The sequence below is a fragment of the Onychostruthus taczanowskii genome, unplaced genomic scaffold, assembly GCF_017590055.1.
Source record: "Onychostruthus taczanowskii isolate IOZ18803 unplaced genomic scaffold, ASM1759005v1 scaffold19, whole genome shotgun sequence".
Lineage (NCBI taxonomy): Eukaryota > Metazoa > Chordata > Aves > Passeriformes > Passeridae > Onychostruthus > Onychostruthus taczanowskii.
This window is the reverse complement of record NW_024499128.1, coordinates 5,621,548-5,641,731: the sequence shown is the minus strand read 5'-3', so window position 1 is coordinate 5,641,731 and position 20,184 is coordinate 5,621,548. Positions and strand designations below refer to the sequence as shown.

Sequence of the window (20,184 nt, the reverse complement as noted above, 5' to 3'; positions counted from 1 at the left end):
CAATCATCCCTTTTTAGGAGAATTTAACTTTTCCTCCATCACATCTATGGAAGCAGCCCTGTGTGGAGACCAGGCTATGGAAATAAATGTAAGTGCTCACACTGGGTGAACATTAGGCAATGGCTGGTTTGGGTCCATAACCCAGCAGGCAGCTATGGAAGAAATGTGCCTTTCTGAGCTCATCCTTGCACTTAAGGCAAAGGACACATATTTTGCTGCTCTTGGAACCAGCCAGCCCTTGCATTGATTTGTATTTCTGCACCCAGCTGGACATCTGTAAGCCCAGAAAGACAGAGTCTTTCTCTTTGGCTGATGCACCCTTTGGGGATGCAGGGAAGAAACTGCTCCAGCACTGCTCACGATTAATGGCCTTCAGAAAACACTTCAGTTGAGCTCCTTGTTGATCCCTTTGCCTACCATTCCTTGTCATCACTGGAAAAGGCAGAGAGGCTCTGGCCCAAAAGCAGACACCTGGATTTGAAAACAAGGATTTGGACATTTCTCTGGGTCCCAGTGTGCTGGCAGTGCTGGGAGCCTGCGAAGTTCATCCACCTTGCACCCCTGCCCTGGGAGCAGCAGCAGGGGAGGCTGCAGCACTGCCTGTGAGCAAGGACTCACAAAGATTCCCAAAAGGCACTCATCCATGCTTCCCCCATAGTGGCTATGGCTGAGAAACGACTGACCAGGCAGCAGCAGCACTGGGATCACAGGTTGGAAGTGCTCAGGCCCATTTTCCCTCCTAAAAATCACCAAGCAGCAAAGTTCTTTCAAATAAGACACACATTGGTGGGGTTGAAAATAATACAAAGTGCACATGCTCCTAAAGACAGCCTTTTTTTTTTTATTTTAAAACTCTGCATCTGAAAACACCATATGACAGAAAGCATTATATACACTGCAGTGTTTTTGGTATAATACAGTATTTCATACATCCATTTCTTTTTCTGCAAAAAAATTTGCTTTGTCGGACAAACAACCAAACTCCCATTGACAAAGAATACAGCTAAGGCACATTGTTTCTGCTAAATGAAAGACAAAAGGGTGCAAAAATGGGTAGTGCAATAATTGCTGAAAATCACATTCTACTACAAGAAAAGCATTCTGACTTTGAACTTTGATTACTGGTCAATTTAAGACATTTCAATATCTCATAAAATACTCCTTTAAATAAATAGCAAAATATCTACATCTTTCAGTGTGTTCCATTTGAATTTCCAATTTTTTTAAGCTTTTTTTTTACCTGTATATACACGGTTTTCCTTTTTCTTATTCAATAGATTACAAAATATTTCTGTACAATTTTATGCATATTATGATCTATAACAAAATAGTTATTTCTTAAAACTATATTACCACCAGTCTTTGAAAATGACAGAATAGGAATAACTTATTATGGACTATGTTAGGCAATAGAAAAATCCAATCAAATCAAAACAGAACCAAAAGGACAAAGTCAGAAAAATAATTTCTTTACATTGAATTAATTATTTTAGTTTCACAAATCTTGTTTTATATGTAAACCCTTTTCAGTTGCCTTTGGGTTGTATCCACATATGAATACCAACACAGGACAGAATTTGGGATTCCTAAAAGCACTGCAGCCTGCCGGGAATATTGGTGCTACTCACTGAAACATGACGGTTCTCATGAAGTGTTAAACAAACCCAACATATACAAGCCTTAGCAGAAGTCGTTGCTTTCTGCTGACTTTGAAAACCTTTGAAAGAAGCTCCAAAAGCCAGATTTTCAGAAATGCATTTATGACAAAACAACCATGTTCTAAATGTACGGTTAGATTCCCAAACAACACACAAAATCTGGCCCTATGTGGTGACGTTCTTCAGATTTTAAAACCATACCATTAAGAGAATATTTCTTCTCCCAGCTACCAGTACAAATCTGAGAGGAATGCTACTACAGCATGTTAAATTGAGTGAAATTACTCTACAATTTGTCTTGTGCATCTGAGAGCAGTCTGTCCTGTTGTAGTCTGAAGATAAATTAGAAGTTACTAAGTTTGTACTTTGTATGTAATTAAACCAAGTTCCTTATCTACAGCGACTTGCAAGAAACAGAGCTCATAATTTCCTAAGGTTTATATGAATGTCTGAGGCTTCCTTTTGCCCGAAGGGAAGGTCATTTTCTTTCCTTAAAGACTGCATTTGTAAGCAATTTCCATTGTATTTGTGAAGTGTAAGCTGACAGCAACACAACTGAGCTGTAATAGAAATCTCAAGGTGCCTTTTATTCATTCCACAACAAACAGAGAAAGTGAGCAAGACACAGACAACATCAAAGTTCCTAACACAGTTTAAGGCCACATTTAGAAAGGATGGAAGTAAGGCTTTCTTTAAGGGGCAACACACTGGATGCCACAATGGGAACAGACACCGAGCGATCCAAAGCTGATAGGATTCATCCACAGAAAAGCTGAAACAACACCCTAGTTTTGGCCAGCAGGTCTGTGCCTTTTTTTGGATCTAAGCAGGAAAATAAAATGAAATGCCGTAGACATCCTCCTCTGGAATATTCCCAGCAAACTGAAGGTGCTCCCCTAGCAGGAGTGCTATTGTCTCAGTCAAGGGTGTTAATTACAACAGAACCAAAGACAAGCCGAGTCATTACAATATACAAATGCAGCGCCAGGAACCGCGCCTAGAATTGTCACTCTGGTATCAGAGGCACCTGTACAGTATCTTGCTGTTTATTTGGCAAGGTTACAAGTAATACTTCTAGGTTGTAACAAAGTAGAAAGAGAATTTGCATAGATTGTACATTCAGTTCAAGGAGATTTCTGGTACCTTTTTTGTTGTTCTCAGGTAAACGTGTTTGCAGACACAGTGAGGTAGCAGCTGTGGTAGCACCCATGAGCAAAAGAAGGTAACCAAGGCAGAAGCAAAGAGCAGAGTGATCAACACACTACTGTTAGTAAGAAGGAACGGAATCAACGTGGTACCTGCAGTGTCACACCATGAGGGTAACTGCCCCCAACGCCACTGAGACACCCTAATGCTGCCCTGGTCCTGGGTAGCACAGGCTCTAAGGCCTTGTAGCCTCAATTTTAAATGCTCTCAGCCTGATTATTCTTTCCCTTACTGTGGTGATGATGGTGAAGGTTTTGAAGGTCAATCTCTTCTACAATACACCTTTGTAGGGAATTACAAATCAGAGTGTTTGCTTGCCTTTGAAGATTCTGCAGGAAAATGTGCTGTCCTACAAATTCTTCCTTGCTGTCCTCAATCCTAATTCACATTTCTTTGGCTCCTCTGTGCCTGGCTGCAGCAGCAGCTGCCCTCAGGGCTCAGCAGTAGGTATTTCTGCTCTCAGGAACTCCTCCTGGGCCTCTGGAAGGGCAGTGCTCTGTCCTCTCTAACACTGCATCGCTCCCTACCCTCTCTGTCAGCATCATCCCTGGAGCTGCCTTGGCAGAAGCCTGAGGGTTTGCTTTGCAAAGGCTTTTTTACATGATGTTTTCAATTGTCATTTAATATGGGCTTAAGTCCTACTAATCCTTAAAACTACACTGGAGGTCTTGAATGGTAGAAGTAAAGACACATATGGATCATTATCTTTTCACAACTGGACTGAAGCAAAGGCCAGTGAGAAAGGTTGCCAACCATGTCCCACAAGGTCTGTCTTATTCTGTTACTGAAATATCAAACAACCAAGTCTCCTCTTAAATATATCCGATTCCCAGGCCTGAAAATCAGGACAAGGTAACTACTGGCTTTCACCAACTCCTTCCTGTGCAAGTACTGAACTGACTGAAGGCTGCTCTGAAAAGCCAACTTTCCTCATCTGCAGCTGGGTTTCTGAAGAAGCCTAGGGGATTTAGCTCAGTCAAGCATAAAACTTCCTGCTCTGTGGAAAGTGCTGGAGTTGGCCAAGATTTCATGTGGCCAACTCCTGAAGCTTTGGGAGCTGGGAAGACAACAAAGAGGGCGTGTTAGCCAGTGGCAAGATGGCAATTCTCTGATGGCTGCGATGAAAGAGAACTAGAGAAAGCAACAGAAAGCTGGTCCTCATTGCTGGGCCACAAGAAACATCTGGATCTTATTTATCTGGATCTTGTCTATCTTGTTTATCAAAGCTGAGATCTCAGGGCATCAATGGTTTTTAGCCTTGCTGTGCAGAAGGAGTCCAGTTTGTTCAAAGGTTTGTTGCAACGCAATTGTGTGAAACTTTTGCAAAGTTTCAGCATCTTCTCTACCCTTTCTCTCTCCCTTAGGTCAGGTTTACACTATCCCCGTTCTGATTCACTGACTTCACTACTGTGCTCACTACAATCGTGGCTAAGAGTGATGGAGGCCTCGTTAGGATGGCAATTAGTGCTGCAGGAGATGGAGGGAAAGTGAATGCACATTAGCTGGTACTTTTGAAGGTGCTGCAGGATCACTGTTAATACACCATTAAACAACTGAACAGGCATTGTGCACTGAAGCCAGTACCCAGGAAAGTCAATTTGTAACACACCAATGCACATTCCTGTATCTCTAGGCTTAGCAATAATGAAGGCTTAACAACAGAGATACAGAGGGACTTTCTTGTATAACACTTGCTATCATGAAGGAATTGTTAAAATTCTCTGCTTGCTGAGAGCACAAAAAATGAAGACATAATTTCAATTCTAAAAAAAACCCCCTTGAATATCAGAAAATGAAAATGCAAATATTACTACTCAATGTCCAAATGTCATCAAAGAAAGAACTGGACCAATGTGAAAATAAACTGTCATTTGAGCTATTTCGTTTAGCCTTGGGGTTTAACATTACCATATAAACAGGTTTGCATAATGCTGAGCCTGACTTTGGACATAATTCATTAAATCATGTATGTAGATGTTCTGCATTTTGCCACATTCCTTTTCTATGTAATACAGATTGATCACAGGAGTGTTACATGGCTGTCATGCAGAATGGGCAGGGAATTTAAGCAAGAAAAGCATTATACACAGAGGATTAATGTGTGCATATGGAAATATAAACCCCTCCCATTGAAAGGAATTTTGATCAAAGCAGGCTTCCAGCTGGGACCCTGTTCAGCAAGGACTGGCCAGTGTGACTGGAAAAGAAAAAGAACACCTGCAAATTCAGGTGAAGATGCATAACTCTTGTGCTTTGTACCAGCTGTGGGTCCCTGCTCTGAATTCTCCTTTTCACCAAATGTAAGATCTGTAAAGTTATTCTCTTCTGACCATTGACAATGTTCTTCCCAGGCTCCCAGTGCTGCCATTTCAAACCAGAGGAGCCACTAAGCAGGACTAAGTTGGGCTTAACAGCATCACCTTGGAGCCAGCAATCCCTGATCCCTGATGCAGAGTCTGGCTTTATATGGTTTTAGTCACAACTACTGGACTTTGGAACTCAGACACTGAGTCTCATATATCTTTTGGATCCATGTCTGCATGATAACAGCTATAGTAGAGGTGGCTGTTTATGTCCAAAACTTGACACTGCCCCCAAAAGATGTTCCAAACATGGCAGCTTATCTTTTGATGACTTCAAACAGACAGCATTTATCCCTAGAATAGTGTTATACCCTTTATTTATGCTGAACTTTGACATCCTTATTTAGCACTAGCGCTCTGGAAGTTTTGCCTGAGAAAGGACTGCAGGATCAACCCCTTCAGCTCCACATCTTATATTTTAACAGCAGCACTGGGATTGCCAGCTTGCTACAAAACTTCACTGTTTTAAATGCTTCTTGCTTTTCACAAAATAATCTCATATAAATTTTCTTTGAGATATTTTAAGCCTAGCATATAATGCAAATGGATATATCAGCAACCATCTGTTTTCTTTCCCTTTTTTGTAGTAAAACAAAATAATTTGCACCTTATTTTTCAAATTATAAAAGTGGCAGCTTTTTTCCGCAGAAGATGTGATTGTTGTCACCTTCTTCTTGGTCTAGTTAATGAAAACTTACAAAAAAGCACTTAAAAACATTCCTGCTTAAGAATAAAATCAGATTTAAAAACGAAGTTATCTGCATGCGTGTGCGTGGGTGCACCCCTACACATGTGCTTATGTGCAAGACAGACTGAAGATTTTGTGGCTACCTCAGGAGTCTTACCGAGAACAAGCACTGCCTGGGCTTGTTAGTGGAATTTATTGTGTGCCTTAAATGTGACCTTCTTCATTTGACCTGCAGGGCTTGGACCGTGCAGTCGCCATTGCATCAGTGTGACTAAAGCCCTGGATTTCACAGTGAGGATTGGAGGTCCCCAGAAAATATGAACTTCACAAAGGAATGTTACATTAAAAACAAGCACTGTTAAAAACCCCTACTGAATAAGTAATAACACTGTGATTCTATTACACAAACCTGTTGGCAACCCTGGTTTCACACACGCTTGCCTCTAGAGCTGGTTGAAAGGCTGGAACATTAACGTTACTGGAATATTCCAATCAGCTCTCATTGCTACAAACTTTCCTAAAGCTACCCCTTGAGACTGACAAAATCAAGACAAAAAAAGAAAGGGAGGTGTGAGGGGAGGAAGGCCTTTTCTTAATAAAGGCAGCTTCAGTTAGTAAAATAACATCTTCAAGCTGCAAAAGCAGCACCTACTAATTAGTCATTGACTAAAACATAAATAATAAATACCTAAATTGTTCCTTCTATGCATCCATTTTTGTGCCAGATAAACATTTCAATGCTCTGCCTTAATGCCAGCACAGCTGACACCACAATTTCAAGTCCAAAGCAAACTGAAGTAGCTTTAAACCAATACGACAGAGATACTACAAGCCACGGGGATCTGTGTGTTACAGTCCTACTGCAAGTGTTGTTTAAAAGGGAATTCAACCTTCCTGTGAGTCTGATTATGGAATGATCTAAGGGTCTGTTTCCCTCCTGATGTGGACACTTCACTTTCAGCAGAAAATTATCCATGCACACAGAAGGGTGAACAGATACCTTTCTTTATTACAGCAACAGGACTTCTTTCCTAATTAACCCAGTGGCTTTTGATGGTCTTTTTTGGTTCTGTTGCTAACTAGAGATTAACACGGCAACAGCAACAAAGTGCACGTTTTTGCTAATGTAAAATACATTAGTTGGAGATGAATTTGTATATAAAACCTGTATTTTAAATAGTTCTTGGAATGTAAATTAATTTTTCCCTCCTGTAGAAAATGAAGGTTGAAATGATGCAAAAACATGCCTATTTAAAACAGGATGCAGCCTGCTAGGAATTCTGAAGACAGGCAAGAGTAGATTGTTGACAGAATAAAGTAAAAGCATGGAGAAACGTGGCATTGTTCTCCTTCCTCTGGCTTTGGGCAGCGACCTACATCCTGCACAGCCTTCCAGGTGCCCTGGCAAAGCCTGGAAGCATCCTTCTTTAGGAAGAGATGGAGATCTGAGACCAAGGAAGGGAATTAGTGTTAAGACTTACCAGCCACTACTCAAATTAGGGAAGAAACCTGTTGTTGCTGATTTAGGTCCCAATTCTACTATTTTACTGGTTTACAACTCCACTGCCTGAGAAAAAACTCAGCTCAGCTCATGAGCAAAGGGTGTGAGCAGACACATCACATCCCACCCCAGCCTACACTACACACCTGCTCTACTGGCAGCCTGTGAAAATATTCAGGTACTGGTGGCTTCCAAAAATGCCTGCAGATTTGACAGGGCTGAAATTCAAAAACCTTCTTTGTTCTTTAATAAATACTATTAGTACACTGACCCTGAACCCGACTGCATGAGACATAAAAGACTACTATAGCAAAACACTGGTTTCATTTAGAGTTTATCATTAAATTTGTCTGAAAAAACCTCTGAAAGGAATCTGAAAGTTTCTGCTTTTGCTCGTTTTCTCTAACTAGGATAACAGACATCAGCGGTGTCCAGAATTACTTTGTGTTATTAAAAACCCAACTGAGGCTGTACCATAATTATTTCAGATTCTCTGAGGTCATGTGGCCATACAGGCTTCAGCCTGCAGGAACCAACCTCCCCAGGAAATGTAAGTAGAAGGGAATTTTGATGTGATTTATTCATTATAGCAACATAACGAAAGCCTATGAAACAGCAGAGGCACGGACAAATTTATTTAAAAAAAACCCTTTAGCAGCTGCTCCTTCACTGCCCTCCCCATGGCTTGGTGCTACTGTTTCCAAGCCCACAGGCTGGTGGGTGCAGTGGCACCTGGAATGGCCGGGTCCCCTTGGGACAGCACAGGCTGTGGGATGAGGCAAGCTATTCCCAACAGAGCTGATGGAGAGGGCAGTGCCAAAGGCCTTGTCAGAACTTCAGAACTTTTTTTTTTGTTTTTGTTTTGGTTTTGTTTTTTAAAAATGAATTATATTTCAGTAAGTAATAAAAAAAAAAAAAAAGTAATTTTCCCTTAGGTTTCTGAGACCTGGTGTGAGATTCACAGAGAAGCAAGGTTCAATTCCCTTTTAAAAACCTATGCCGGGGCAGAGCGGAGCGGATGCTACCTCAGGCGGCCGTCGGGTTTGACGGGGCCCAGCTCGGACTTGGGGTCGGGGCTCAGGGAGCTCCAGGCTGTCTGGGCACAGCCCTGCAGCACGGGGCAGGCCGTGGGCCCCACGCTGCAGATGTCCACGGCCGACCAGACGCCGCTGACCAGAGAGTCCACCCAGGCGTCCAGGCGGGCGCCCACGAGCCCCGCGTTGCGCTTGGCCTGGTCGGCGCGGGCGGCGCTGACCGGGATGTTCAGCACGGGGTTCAGGCCCTGGAAGCTCTGCTCCATGTAGGCGTTCTTTGGAGGCCCGCTGTGCAACTTGATGGCTTCCTCTGGAAAGGCAGAAGCAAAGCCCAAAGTTAGTGCATTGAAAAAGCCACCGCTAAGGATCTAAGGGTACGGTAAATAAAAAGAGCAAGGTTTAGGGGTGAGCTGTAGCCCATTTCCCACACATTGCATCGCAGGGGTTGTGCTCAGCTTCGGCACTCCTAGTGCTCAGTACTATGGATTCTGCTCCTGCAGAATCCTCCTGTGATTCTCATCCTGCAAATGCTGCCTTAGCAGGCAAAGCTCTGACCCTGAAGAAAGAGCCACCCTTATTATCAACGTGTACAACCAACCCCAGAGCTGCACGACATCCAGGACTGGCTGCACCTCAAAATGAGGAAACAGTTCAAGGACACCTGGTGCAAGAAGTCTGCCAACCCCTGTCAGACATCCAAGTGCTATTATTGATTTGTCTAGAAGAAAGAGCCAAGATCTCAGCCTGTTTGGTTGTGTTTTTTATTTTTTTTCCCCTAAACAGACAAACCTTGCCCTACTGTGGAAAAGCCACAATATTTGTTAGCTCTATCTGTCTACAAAACCCAGGTGGTGCCACTTTTAGCACTAAAAGGACAACACCATGATCTTGGACAGACCAGACCATAATGAAACACAGGTAGCCCCAGCATTATTCCTGGAAGTGCTCCAGTCTCACTGGGAAAGTAGTGTCCTGTGAGAGTTATATTTTCAAGCTCCTGTGCTGAATAGTAGATCACAACCATTCCCTAATGACAATTTGCATTGTGGTTGCTTTCCTTACCTATCTCAGCAAAATACAGTACAATACCCCAAATTTGCAATATTGCAGTAAAAGTCATTATCAGGCTGTGACAATCCTTTCAGGGACCTAAACTGGACACTGTGGGTCAGGCTGCCCCTTCTGAGAGTCTGAGTGTACCAAGCTGCTGCTTATAAAATCAGGATGAGACCCTTGAAAAACCGAGTGCCTGTTGGGGGCAAATCTCCAGCCATTTCTTTCTGCTCTCAGCTGCCTTCCCCAGCATCCTCACTCTGGCAGCACAGAGGATATGTTTAGCTCTGCCAACAGACACACTGTCTAGAACAGAAAATGGGCCCATTCAGGCTGCTCCAGGCGAGGAAAGCCACCGCGCTCCGTGAGCGTCAGAGGCCAGGAATTACATATTTACAGCTACAATTCCTTCCACATGTCCTTGCTGCTTGCACTGCAGCCTGACACTGAGTCCTTTCTTCCATGCAGAGGACAGCATCTCAGGTGCTGGAAATAAATCCTTGTATTTATTTAGAGGCAAAAAGAGTATAATTGGAGCTTTGCTGTTACATTTACAAAGGCTTTAATGTCAAATACTGTGCAACTCCATTACTTCAAATCCCCAATTAAAGTGGTTCAGCACGTGCCCATCACCATTATACATCACTTAACTGTTCCTGCATTTATTTAAACCCCCCTTTGTATTTAAAATTGTAGATACCCACAATAACCTGTAGTCAAAATGAGTTCAATCTGCACACATGTGTCAGAAATGTGCTCTGCCAGAGCACTGCAGTTTAAAAAACAGAACAAATACACATGATTAAATTTCCTCCTTTGGAAGCAATTAAATATGGAAGACTTGTTTGTCAACATATTAGTTAAATAGGAACATTCTGAGTAAAAATTCCCAAATAAATAAGAGTTGGCATTACTAGCAGGATCATCTGATTGAAACAGGCAATTCAGCGAGCTTGTTGAATCAAAGCCTGTTGCACATGTGTTTGATGCATGGAACAAGAGAGAGCTTTATTCAGACAAGAAACAGGACGAAATGAAACTTGCTGTTCTCTCTGGCTCAGCCTTGTACGTGTCCTAGGCTTCAGGACTTGGTGGATTATGAGGATTGGAAAGGATGAAACCTGCAGAAACTGCAGGACTCAGTGCTGGGCAGAGCAGCAGAGGTTGTGGGAAGGCTACCACTGCCCACAGTGAAAGGTGCTGCTGCAGTCAAGACACACAGAGAACCCTGACCTGGAACAGGTGGGGACTGCCTGCCCCACAGCAGAACAGCACCCCAAGTTAGGTGTCAGCACGTCCTAGAAAGGAAAAGCTGGGTAACAGCAACCGGAGTGCAGAGTCACATGTACTCATCAACAAGAAATCCTGGGGACCAGAACCAGAACCCTCCCCTGGAGCCTCCAAGTCTTTGCCAAACAGTTCATAGCAGAAAGCAGGGAGGATGCTGCTCATCTGAGCAATGGCACGTGGGCTGTTCCTCTTTGCATTAAAGGAAAACTGATAGAGAATCATGACTCCATAATTCACTGAGCTGGTACAGCAGAGAGACAGTGAGGCTCCCAAGCCCTGATATGCTGTAAAAAAGGAGGCTGGAGCTACTGGGTGTGCTCTTGAAGCACTGACACTTCAGTCAAGTGTCATGAGGAAGAGCTCATGAAAAAATAATGGAGAATGAAAGGCTTGCCTCTAAATGTTTAACCATTTAAATCCGTATGGTTAGCACAAACACCTCAAAATCAGCTGAATTGCAGACATTAAGCCAGACCTTTTGTATTGGTGCTGGCCCTTTGACTTCAGGAGGATGTGTATCAATGAAAAATATATTCCTCTGACTTGAAAATATAAATTTAAAAAACTTGGTTATTTTTGACCCCTATTTTTATTTGCTCTTCACCCATATGTGAGGACACATTTCTCAATTGACTCTTCTTGGTCTAACTTTTTTGGATTAAACACACAGCCTATAGCCAGCCACACAGGCTGGGATTTTGGCATTTTTGTGTGGGTTTGTTCATCATTTTGCAGAAAAAGCAAATTAGTTTAGACAGAGAGCGGGCTAAGGAATGAAAAATGTGGTTACCTTGGTACACATTAAGGCACTAGACCTGTGGGTTTTTTAAAGCAACATGAACGTATAGCTTTATTTCTTTACTTGAATTGTGTTAAAACCCTCTGGCAAAGAGGTAATTTTTTATTGACATTTTGTTTGTTTTCTCTTGCAGCAAACAAGACAGTGCTGCATTTGCTCATTGTGGAGCTAATCGACTCCTTGTCAGCTGGATCTGAACTAAATTTCAAAGCAAATCCCTGTCTTCAGGGTTTTTCTCAGAATGATGATTCCAGGGCATGTCTGCTCTTCTGCAGTCGTGCGCCTGCCTGCTGCTATTACTGTGTTTATCAAGAACATGTCATGTTACCTCTGGTTAATTTAAAGAAATCACAGCAGTTCTGACACAAGTTGCCACCCACTTTATAATCTGTATAGATGCAATTAGAATTGATTGAGCCACTGCAAACAACCAAGGGCAAAACAAAGGTTTCCCAGTATCTGCTAATTGAGATGATCTATAAATATGGATTAGGTCAAAAGGCCGTTGAGGTGTCTGAGTGCATTGCCCATGTCTGCTAATGCTGTCAGCCCTTGAAAGGGGGCATAGGGACCAGGCACTGGTATTTGCTGCTCCATGAGAGCAGCAAAGATCAGCAGCCCCATGTCCAGGACATGCCATCAAGCTAGGAACAGAGTGGGAAAGATCTCTCTCAAAGCAAAAAAGGAGGTTGCGCTTTCTCACTTTTCTGCTTGCTTAAAGGAGGAAGGGTTTTTAATGTATTCATTTATTTACAGTCCAGGGTTTACTATCGCCTTGAGGTTTGGGGGCTTTTTCTGCTCCAGAAGTGAACCTGCTACTGGCTCACAATAACCTATTTGGCTTTAATGGAACAGGTACTATCCATTAAATGGATGACAACTCATTATTGGCACTCCAGCTGGGAGAGCGCTGGGGAAACTTTGCTCTGAATATAAACTCAAATTTAAAAATGAAATTGCTTTGGCTTTTTCTCTTTCCCTCACTGTGACCCTGGAAGTCGATCACACTTGGCCTTTAAAGAGCAGGGAAGGGGGGAAAGTGGGATGATGGGGATGCAGAGACAACCTCTACTGAATTTGCTGTTTTCTTAGGATTTGAAGTCTGCTGGGTAGCTTGGATTACAGTCTGTAAGCTGCTGGCTAAGTGCTCTGAATGACACATGTGGTTTGCTTCTGCCTCTGCAGTCCCCTCACAGGGGAGCTGGACATCTGGCCTTGAGTCTCCAAGTACTCAAATTCTGGTTGCCTAAAGCTGTCAGCAAAAGTCCCCCATTCCTGTGTGATCTGCCAGTGATCTTACACGGTTCTGCTCCCTGTTTTGTCTTCTCCACATCCCATTCCCTCTTTGTCTTGGCACTTTGGAGAAAGTGAACCTGGTATCTCCAAATGATTTATCACAAATGCACTTAATTTCCTTTTCTTTTCTTTTTACTTTCTCCAACCAAGCAAATACTTGCAGGCACTCCTGAGCCAGAGTATCTGCTGAAGGCAGAGCTGATCAGTGACACAACTCAAAGCAGAGAACATAGACACAGATTTGGATGACTGGAGGGGGAGAAGGACCAGGAAGGAATAAGTAACATTAGATTATAGAGTCTCCACTAAAATACCTTAGGGAGCCATATTTACAGTGGAAATACCCCAAACAATATTCTCAGTAATTCCATGTAAGATCTGATCTCTCACAGATTCAGGTTTTGAAAAGGTCAATGAATCTGTGTTTTTAAAACAATTTGTATTCTATCAGCTACTCACATCTGGACACAGCATCAAAGAAAACTCTCACTCTTGATTTCCCTTTATGGCTTTACTTGCATGCAAAGAATTTAGGCCAAAATTAATAAATAACTGGAAATAAAAAACCCGAATAAAAGAGTGGCATATGCTGTTTTTATAAACTGCTAAACAGAACATCTTTGCTGGCAGCTGTCCCATGATTATTTTTTTATTTTGAATGCAATTATGAATTCTGAGAGTCATGATACAGGAATGAACATGTTTTTCTTTGATTATTCAAAAGAAGAGCCAGTGGCTCTCTTCATGATGCTGGGAAACCAAAACAACTTTTCCTTGTTGTGCTCTGGGCTGAAGTGATGCGTAGATAAGCAGTGATTTAGGAAATACAGGGATTGTTGTCATGCCCATGCTCTCAGGATACAAGACATTAGTGGATGCTGCCAGTTTTGTGCAAATGCTTTTTAGATTGGCAAAAGCAAATTGCACACAAGATCATGGAGAGATTTTTATGTCTGTAACTTTGTGGACTCCACTTTCTATATCTGGAGTGCACAAGATCATGGAGAGATTTTTATGTCTGTAACTCCACTTTCTATATCTGGAGTAGATAAGACAGAGGGGGCAGAACCATTATTGAGGAAATGACATGCAAAGTGCTACAAAATGTATCAGTCCAGGGCAATCTTTCTGACAAGGGTTGTTTTTTTATCAGGGCACGGGAGGGCAGGGTGGTTGTTGGTGGTGGTGGTGAAGGAAGATGGTTAGAAAAAAGAAATTTTTAAAGAAATCCCTAATAAAACATATTCCCATCTTCTACTGACAACTCTGGGCTAAGTCTGATGTATTTTAGTTTTATTTTCAATGTCAAGACAGGAAAATAATACTATCACTTCATTTTAGAAGATTCTTGGCAGTTTTTGCATTGTTTATGGTAACAGAAATTGTTCTTTTAGAAGTTATAATTCTTCTGTCAAACTCTCATTATGCCTTTATTTGGCAGAGAAAAATGTATTTAAAGAATAAAGTGATGACAAACTGACAAAAATCTGGAAATCAAAGGTAAATCATGATTGCCTGCACAGAGCACAACAGTGTCACTGAGACAGAAAGCCTTTAAAAAAAAAAAAAGGAATTTGCATTGCAAATAAATTCTAACTACAGTGAAGTGTCACTGCCTGCCCCTGTAATTAACTTTCTTCTCTACCTCCATGGCTCAGTCATCTACAGATTACACATCACATCATCAGTAGCAAATCACTCCCGAGACTTTCTTCCTAGACGATATTGTTCCCAAGCTTTATATTTCATTCCTGTAGTAGATTCCAGTTACCACAAGAATAAACAGGCTTCTTAACAAAAAATGTGTGCCCAGTGTATCAATGGGTAATACAGAGTAGCTACACAATTTCAGTGGAATTATTCCTGATTCAGAGTTTGAACCAAAGGTAGTTTTGTATTTACACCATAAAGCGTGGGCTTATTTTTGAAGCCTGATACATGTTTACCTGTCCATGGCGCTCTCACATTGTAGGGAAAAGCAGCAAGGTTGCTGGCTACATGCCACCTTTTCCATCCAATTTATGTCTTAAATGCTAAATTACCAAAGAACATGGAATTCATTAATTTCCAGCAGACAAGTTGGTAGCAGCTGCATTCAGAAGCAGGCTGCCTCAAACTTTGAAAATGTATTCCTTCTACACATGGTGTCTGTTCACAATTTATCACTGCCTATTAGCTATTAACAGCAGTGGGTTGGAGGTGGTTTCATTTCTGCTTAAGAAACGATGCCACCAAATGTTAGCAGCAGAAATCAGTAAGTTCACTCTTGTGCTGGAAATGTGTGGAATCAAGCTCCTGTTGAGTGAGATAAGGGCTGCATTAGCTCTCAGCAGTTGTCTGCTGGTGTTTGCATTACAGAAGCAGCACGTTGTGCTGGAAGGTAAATGCCTGACTCAGTTTATTCACTGCCTTGTCAGGAAGAAGAACTTCTGAAAACTTAATAGAATCATTCATGTATCTAGGAAATTTAAGATGTCTAAAGTTATGAATATTAATACTGGGCAGATGGAACCACTTGAGCACTTTAAGAAGAATGGTAAAGATATTCAGAGCAACAAGCTTGTTTTGATCTTACTGAATAAAAAAACCAGGTGTGGCTGTAAAATGTTCCCTCTTCTCCCAGCACAGTGTCCTGGGCACTGGCTGCAGACCCAAGCATTAGGATGGTGCCTGTGCCATGCAAACATGGGAGCCTGCAGAGCCTGGCAGCCCCAGGATGGCCTCTGTATTTGGATGGCTCAGGGCTGCTGTGGCAAGGAAGAAAACAGTTTCTTTCTAAAAACTGTCAGTGTGGGTCTGGTCCCAGGACTGTAGATATTTCTGTAACACAGGTGCTTGGCAAGTACTGAGCAGGTTTTGTCAGGTATCAGGCAGAAGTGAATGCCTGGACCTGATAATATGTCAGGTGAGCTCTGGCCTAGGGTAATTTTGTCTAATCCAGCATTTTGTATATTAATGCTTTTATTGTCAAATACACAGGCTTTGTCAAGAAAACAATTTGAACACATGTAAGTCTCTAGAAGGAAACATGAATGAAAAGCCAGAAAGGTCAATTTTTCTTTCCATTTCTAAATGATGGCTTTTATAATAGCTGTTAGATTATTGAGAGTCTGAAGTTCTCTGGATTCTGAACTGTGCACAATTTAAAGCTACAAATAGTCTTTTGTTCAAAGTGGCTGTGTTTTACCAACTGGATACAGACACTTCCACTTTTCTTAGTGCAAAAGTTTCTTCTGACTTAGTATCTACAAAATCCATTCCTTTAATCCTTTTCCAGTACACTCCTACTTCATTTTTAACAGCAGCATTGACAGTGAATACAGACAAAATATCTATTCCTGTAGCAAATAATAAAACTTACCTTGTTTGATAGGCTGCTGATTTGAGAAGGTGAGAGGAGTAACGAGGAATTTGGTTTCAGCTACCTGTACCCAGTGGTGCAGAATTTTTATTGTCCAGACACCAGGTCGCAGGGGCAAATTCAGAGGTGGTTTGTAGTGAGTAAACTCAGCACTGGATTCAATAAGAATATCATATGTTGCTGCAATCACATTAATGGGATCCACCCAAATGACAGTCACGGTGACATTGGGGCCTTTCCCCCACTTCTGCATCCCCACTGGCTCATCTGTTGGCCCGAGGAGTCCTCCGAAATTCCTGAAAAGCCTTTCCTTGGCATCCCACTCAGTGCCAATCTGAAATGAAAGAGCACAGGCTTAGTAGCATCATCTCTGTAAGCACCTGAGAGCTTTATGGCAAATAAGGGCTCTCAAGAGACACAAACCATATTTCTCTAATCACATGAATTATGCATACATATAAAAGCAACATGACCTAAGATCATAATGCGTACACAAATTATGAGGCAAGCAAGAAGGCTTGCTTTCGTGCTCCCTTTCTGATTGATAAAAAGGTTTTCTTTGTCTTAGAGTGACACAACAGGTGATAGCAGCCCTCTCTTCCCTCCACAGAAGCAGTCAAGAAGGGACCAAGCTATTGGCTGCACACAGCCTATGCACAGAAAAAAAAGTGACCCATCATCTCCTGGGTCATGAGAATGTATTATACACTGGAGAGATGGAGAGATGAACCCTGCAGCAGAGACCTGCCCAGCTGCTGCTAGGACCAGGAAAGACACTTCAGCTGCTAACTTTAGGACAAGTCACAGTGTGTCCTTTACCACAATCCACTCATGAGATGTTGTCTCTTTGTACTCCCTTCCTGCCCTATGTGGGAATTTATTTCTTGTAAACTCTTATTGTCATAATAGTGACATTGTTTTTCATTTATTCACTAACAGTAAACCAGTTGATTCACAATCTAGTGTAAATACTTAATTGGCCTTTCTTTTTCCTAGCAACTTTCATGTTCCAGTGCTCTTTGTATGAATTTCAATGGTTCACCCATAACCTGGAGGATGACACAAACTTCCAAGCTGCTGCCACTAACACTTGTGCACTACTGGAAACAGTTTCTCTGACCAGCCAGCCTTTCTTAGGCCAGTGGGAGGACTTCAGTATCCCAGCACTAAAGCCAGCAGGTGTTTATGAGACTGACACTATAGAACCTTTCCATCAATTCTCCTGTGACCACAGGACTGAGGGCTGCACTTCTGCTGTTGGAGGCAGCTCTGGTATGAAACCCCTCAAAGTCCTTCTGGTCTTCTTTTGCCCTAGTCTCCAAACAGTGCAGATGACCAAAGAGTTGATTTCTTCCCTCTATAGAAAGTCTCTGTCGGTGACCTCTGGAGACCCATGCATACACAGGCAGGATCCCCACTTTCAAAATATGTAGATATTACAGATTTTCCCCACAAAGAGCTGTCCTTGTCCCTGCTTTCCTGAAAGCATAAGAAATAATTGTAGCTCATTTGCTTCAGAGATTTTTCTTCTAGATTTCATTTCACTTCATGAGAATAAGTGATTCCAATATAATGCCTAAATCTCCCCAAATCCCCAAAACATAATGATTACCTGATGCCTATTACCTATACTGGAAACTGTCCAGTCTCCAGTCTCTTCTAAATAAATCCCTATGGTTGGCAGACAAATTACAGGAGGACTGCAAGCAAAATGCTACAAGGTCAGTAAAATAAAACCCTACCATCCTAACTCCATCTGTCATCACACAAATTCCTCCTACCGGGCTATGACACTGCAGAGTATGAGACAAAATGAGCCTTCCTCTACTCTGCAATCAACACAGCATTTCTGGTATTTCAGAGGTATTTCACCCAGCACACCAGCTAATCAAACCAGACAGCATAGCCCAGATATCAGACCCAAGCATCGAATGCCTCGAGGAGCTGTCAGCGTGCGCTCTCCTGACAAGACTGACTGAATATGTATGGAAATAAGCTGAGAAAGAAAATTTCCTGACCAGGCCTTATTATCTACTCTGCCAACCTTCACTGAGGTGCAGCCATATCACAACTACCAGCGCTCAAGGGACCTGGAAAGAATAAAGTCACACATGTGAAACCAACCTACACCCTCTTGGGCAAAGAAAATCTGTAAGGAAGCTCTTTCTACCACATTCACTATTTGCTATTGAAGAAGTCATTGCAGAAAACTTACTTCATCCTCAAAAATTAAACATTCACTCCTGACATCCAACTATCTCCCCTCTAGTTTCTCATCCCTGAGAAAATAAAGCAGAAAGTTACAGTCCCCTTGCTCCAACCTCCAGGTGACACTGCTCTATGCCAGGCTGCACAAAAGGTGTTGAGATGCGTTCACACGCACAAAGGTTCATCAGACTGCTCTGTGGAAGAGCTAAGGCTACTTTTGGGGAAAAATTGTAACACAATTGTTGTCTGGTTGTTAAGCTTTGTGCAGGCATGACACTGGGCTCCTTTAAAGCAAGCCAAAAGGGCAGGGGAAGAGGGAAGGGAAGGACAAGTACCCCTGGATCCCTGTGTGCCCCAGAGCCAGGGCTCACTCCAAGGCTCCACAGGCACCTCAGGGAGGGAAAGGCAGGGAGCTGTACACTCTGTTCATGGGATCTGCCCTTTATGTCTCATTTCCAGCTGGGGACATACTTTCCCATGCTGCACAGCTTGCAGTACCAGCTGCTTTTAGAAGCACAATATTTTATAGGGAATTTTACTTAAAGCTCTGGTTAGAGGTTTATAACCCACTGAACTTTACACAGCTGAGTTCCCAGTACTGAGATATCCGATTTTACAGGGCAAGAGATACTACAGACCTATAAGTTTCACACCTCTTTAAAACATTGTGATTAGGCTTTCACTTTCAAATAGAATACATCAAGTATGGATGGAATCAAGCAGTAATGAATATCTGATAAATTATGAAGGGATGTAGCACAGAAACTGACATTTTCCACATCTTTATTTTAATCCCTTATTTTGGGCTTCAAGAGCAAGCACTGTGCACGGGATACACTTGGAAAGCTGGAAATCTCTCATTGGCTCAAAATTTCTGTTTCTATCTCTGTTCAAACCCAGATAAATTTTTTCCAAGATAAATTATACCCTGATTATGGGTTTGTGTCTCATTGCTCACCACAAACAGGACCATTAGGTTCACACAATGCACACTAATTGCCTGCCACCTAGTTTATTTTATTCTCTGTGATGAATCACAAGTCTTAACAAGACCAGAAACAGAATTTAACTGATAGAGGGTGAGCTGAGACTTTTAGTTCTGTGCAGCAATTCAATCCCCTGCCCTGCACAGAGAAGCTGCCTGAACCCAGGCTGGCAGGACACATAGTGTGTGCATTGTGCACGAGCCAGTTTTAGGAGGTGTGGGACTTCCATGCTTGGAAATCATCTCTTGGGTTTCCTGTAAGTTTATTTTCTTTGACTCAGCCTGCAGGAGCCATGTGCCATCGAAATGCTGTCATGAACTCCCCCCAGGTGTGGGGCAGCCCAGCTGGCTGATGGCTTCCCACTTGTCTTTCCAGGGTGTGGGGTGAAATCTGCTCCTCAGGAAGAGAAGTCTGAGAGCAGCAGAGGGCAGGAGGCAGGGGCTGGAGAGATCCCATCAGCTCTGCTGCAATCTCAGTTGTGCACCAGGGTCACAAATACACTCGAGAGCACATTCAGTGCAGCACATTTGTGTGCTCTTCCTGCTGGCCCCAGTGCTGAGAGCTGGGACATCCAGCTAAAATACCCCCATTCAGTTTAAAATTCCTGCCAGATCATGGGGTGAAAGTTGTTGAAGAACAAGCAGTTCTACATCCCAATAAGCATAAATCTTAATTTTATTTTCTGTGAACACTGATGGTTCTATCCTAGCTAAACTGCTAAGTTTGTTTTCCACATGCTGG

General features: G+C 42.4%; 1 protein-coding gene across 2 annotated transcripts in view; it reads right to left on the bottom strand.

Annotated features, from left to right (window-relative positions):
• Positions 1–824: 824 nt before the first annotated feature.
• Positions 825–20,184, bottom strand: part of XYLT1 (xylosyltransferase 1) — a 177,803-nt gene continuing 158,443 nt past the window's right edge. For both annotated transcript variants that reach the window (XM_041401812.1, XM_041401813.1), the window contains exons 10-11: positions 16,250–16,583; positions 825–8,760 (exon numbers count right to left, since the gene is read on the bottom strand). In XM_041401812.1, coding sequence (XP_041257746.1) covers positions 8,438–8,760; positions 16,250–16,583 — 657 coding nt within the window. In that variant the 3' untranslated portion in view covers positions 825–8,437. The remainder of the gene's footprint in view (positions 8,761–16,249; positions 16,584–20,184) is intronic.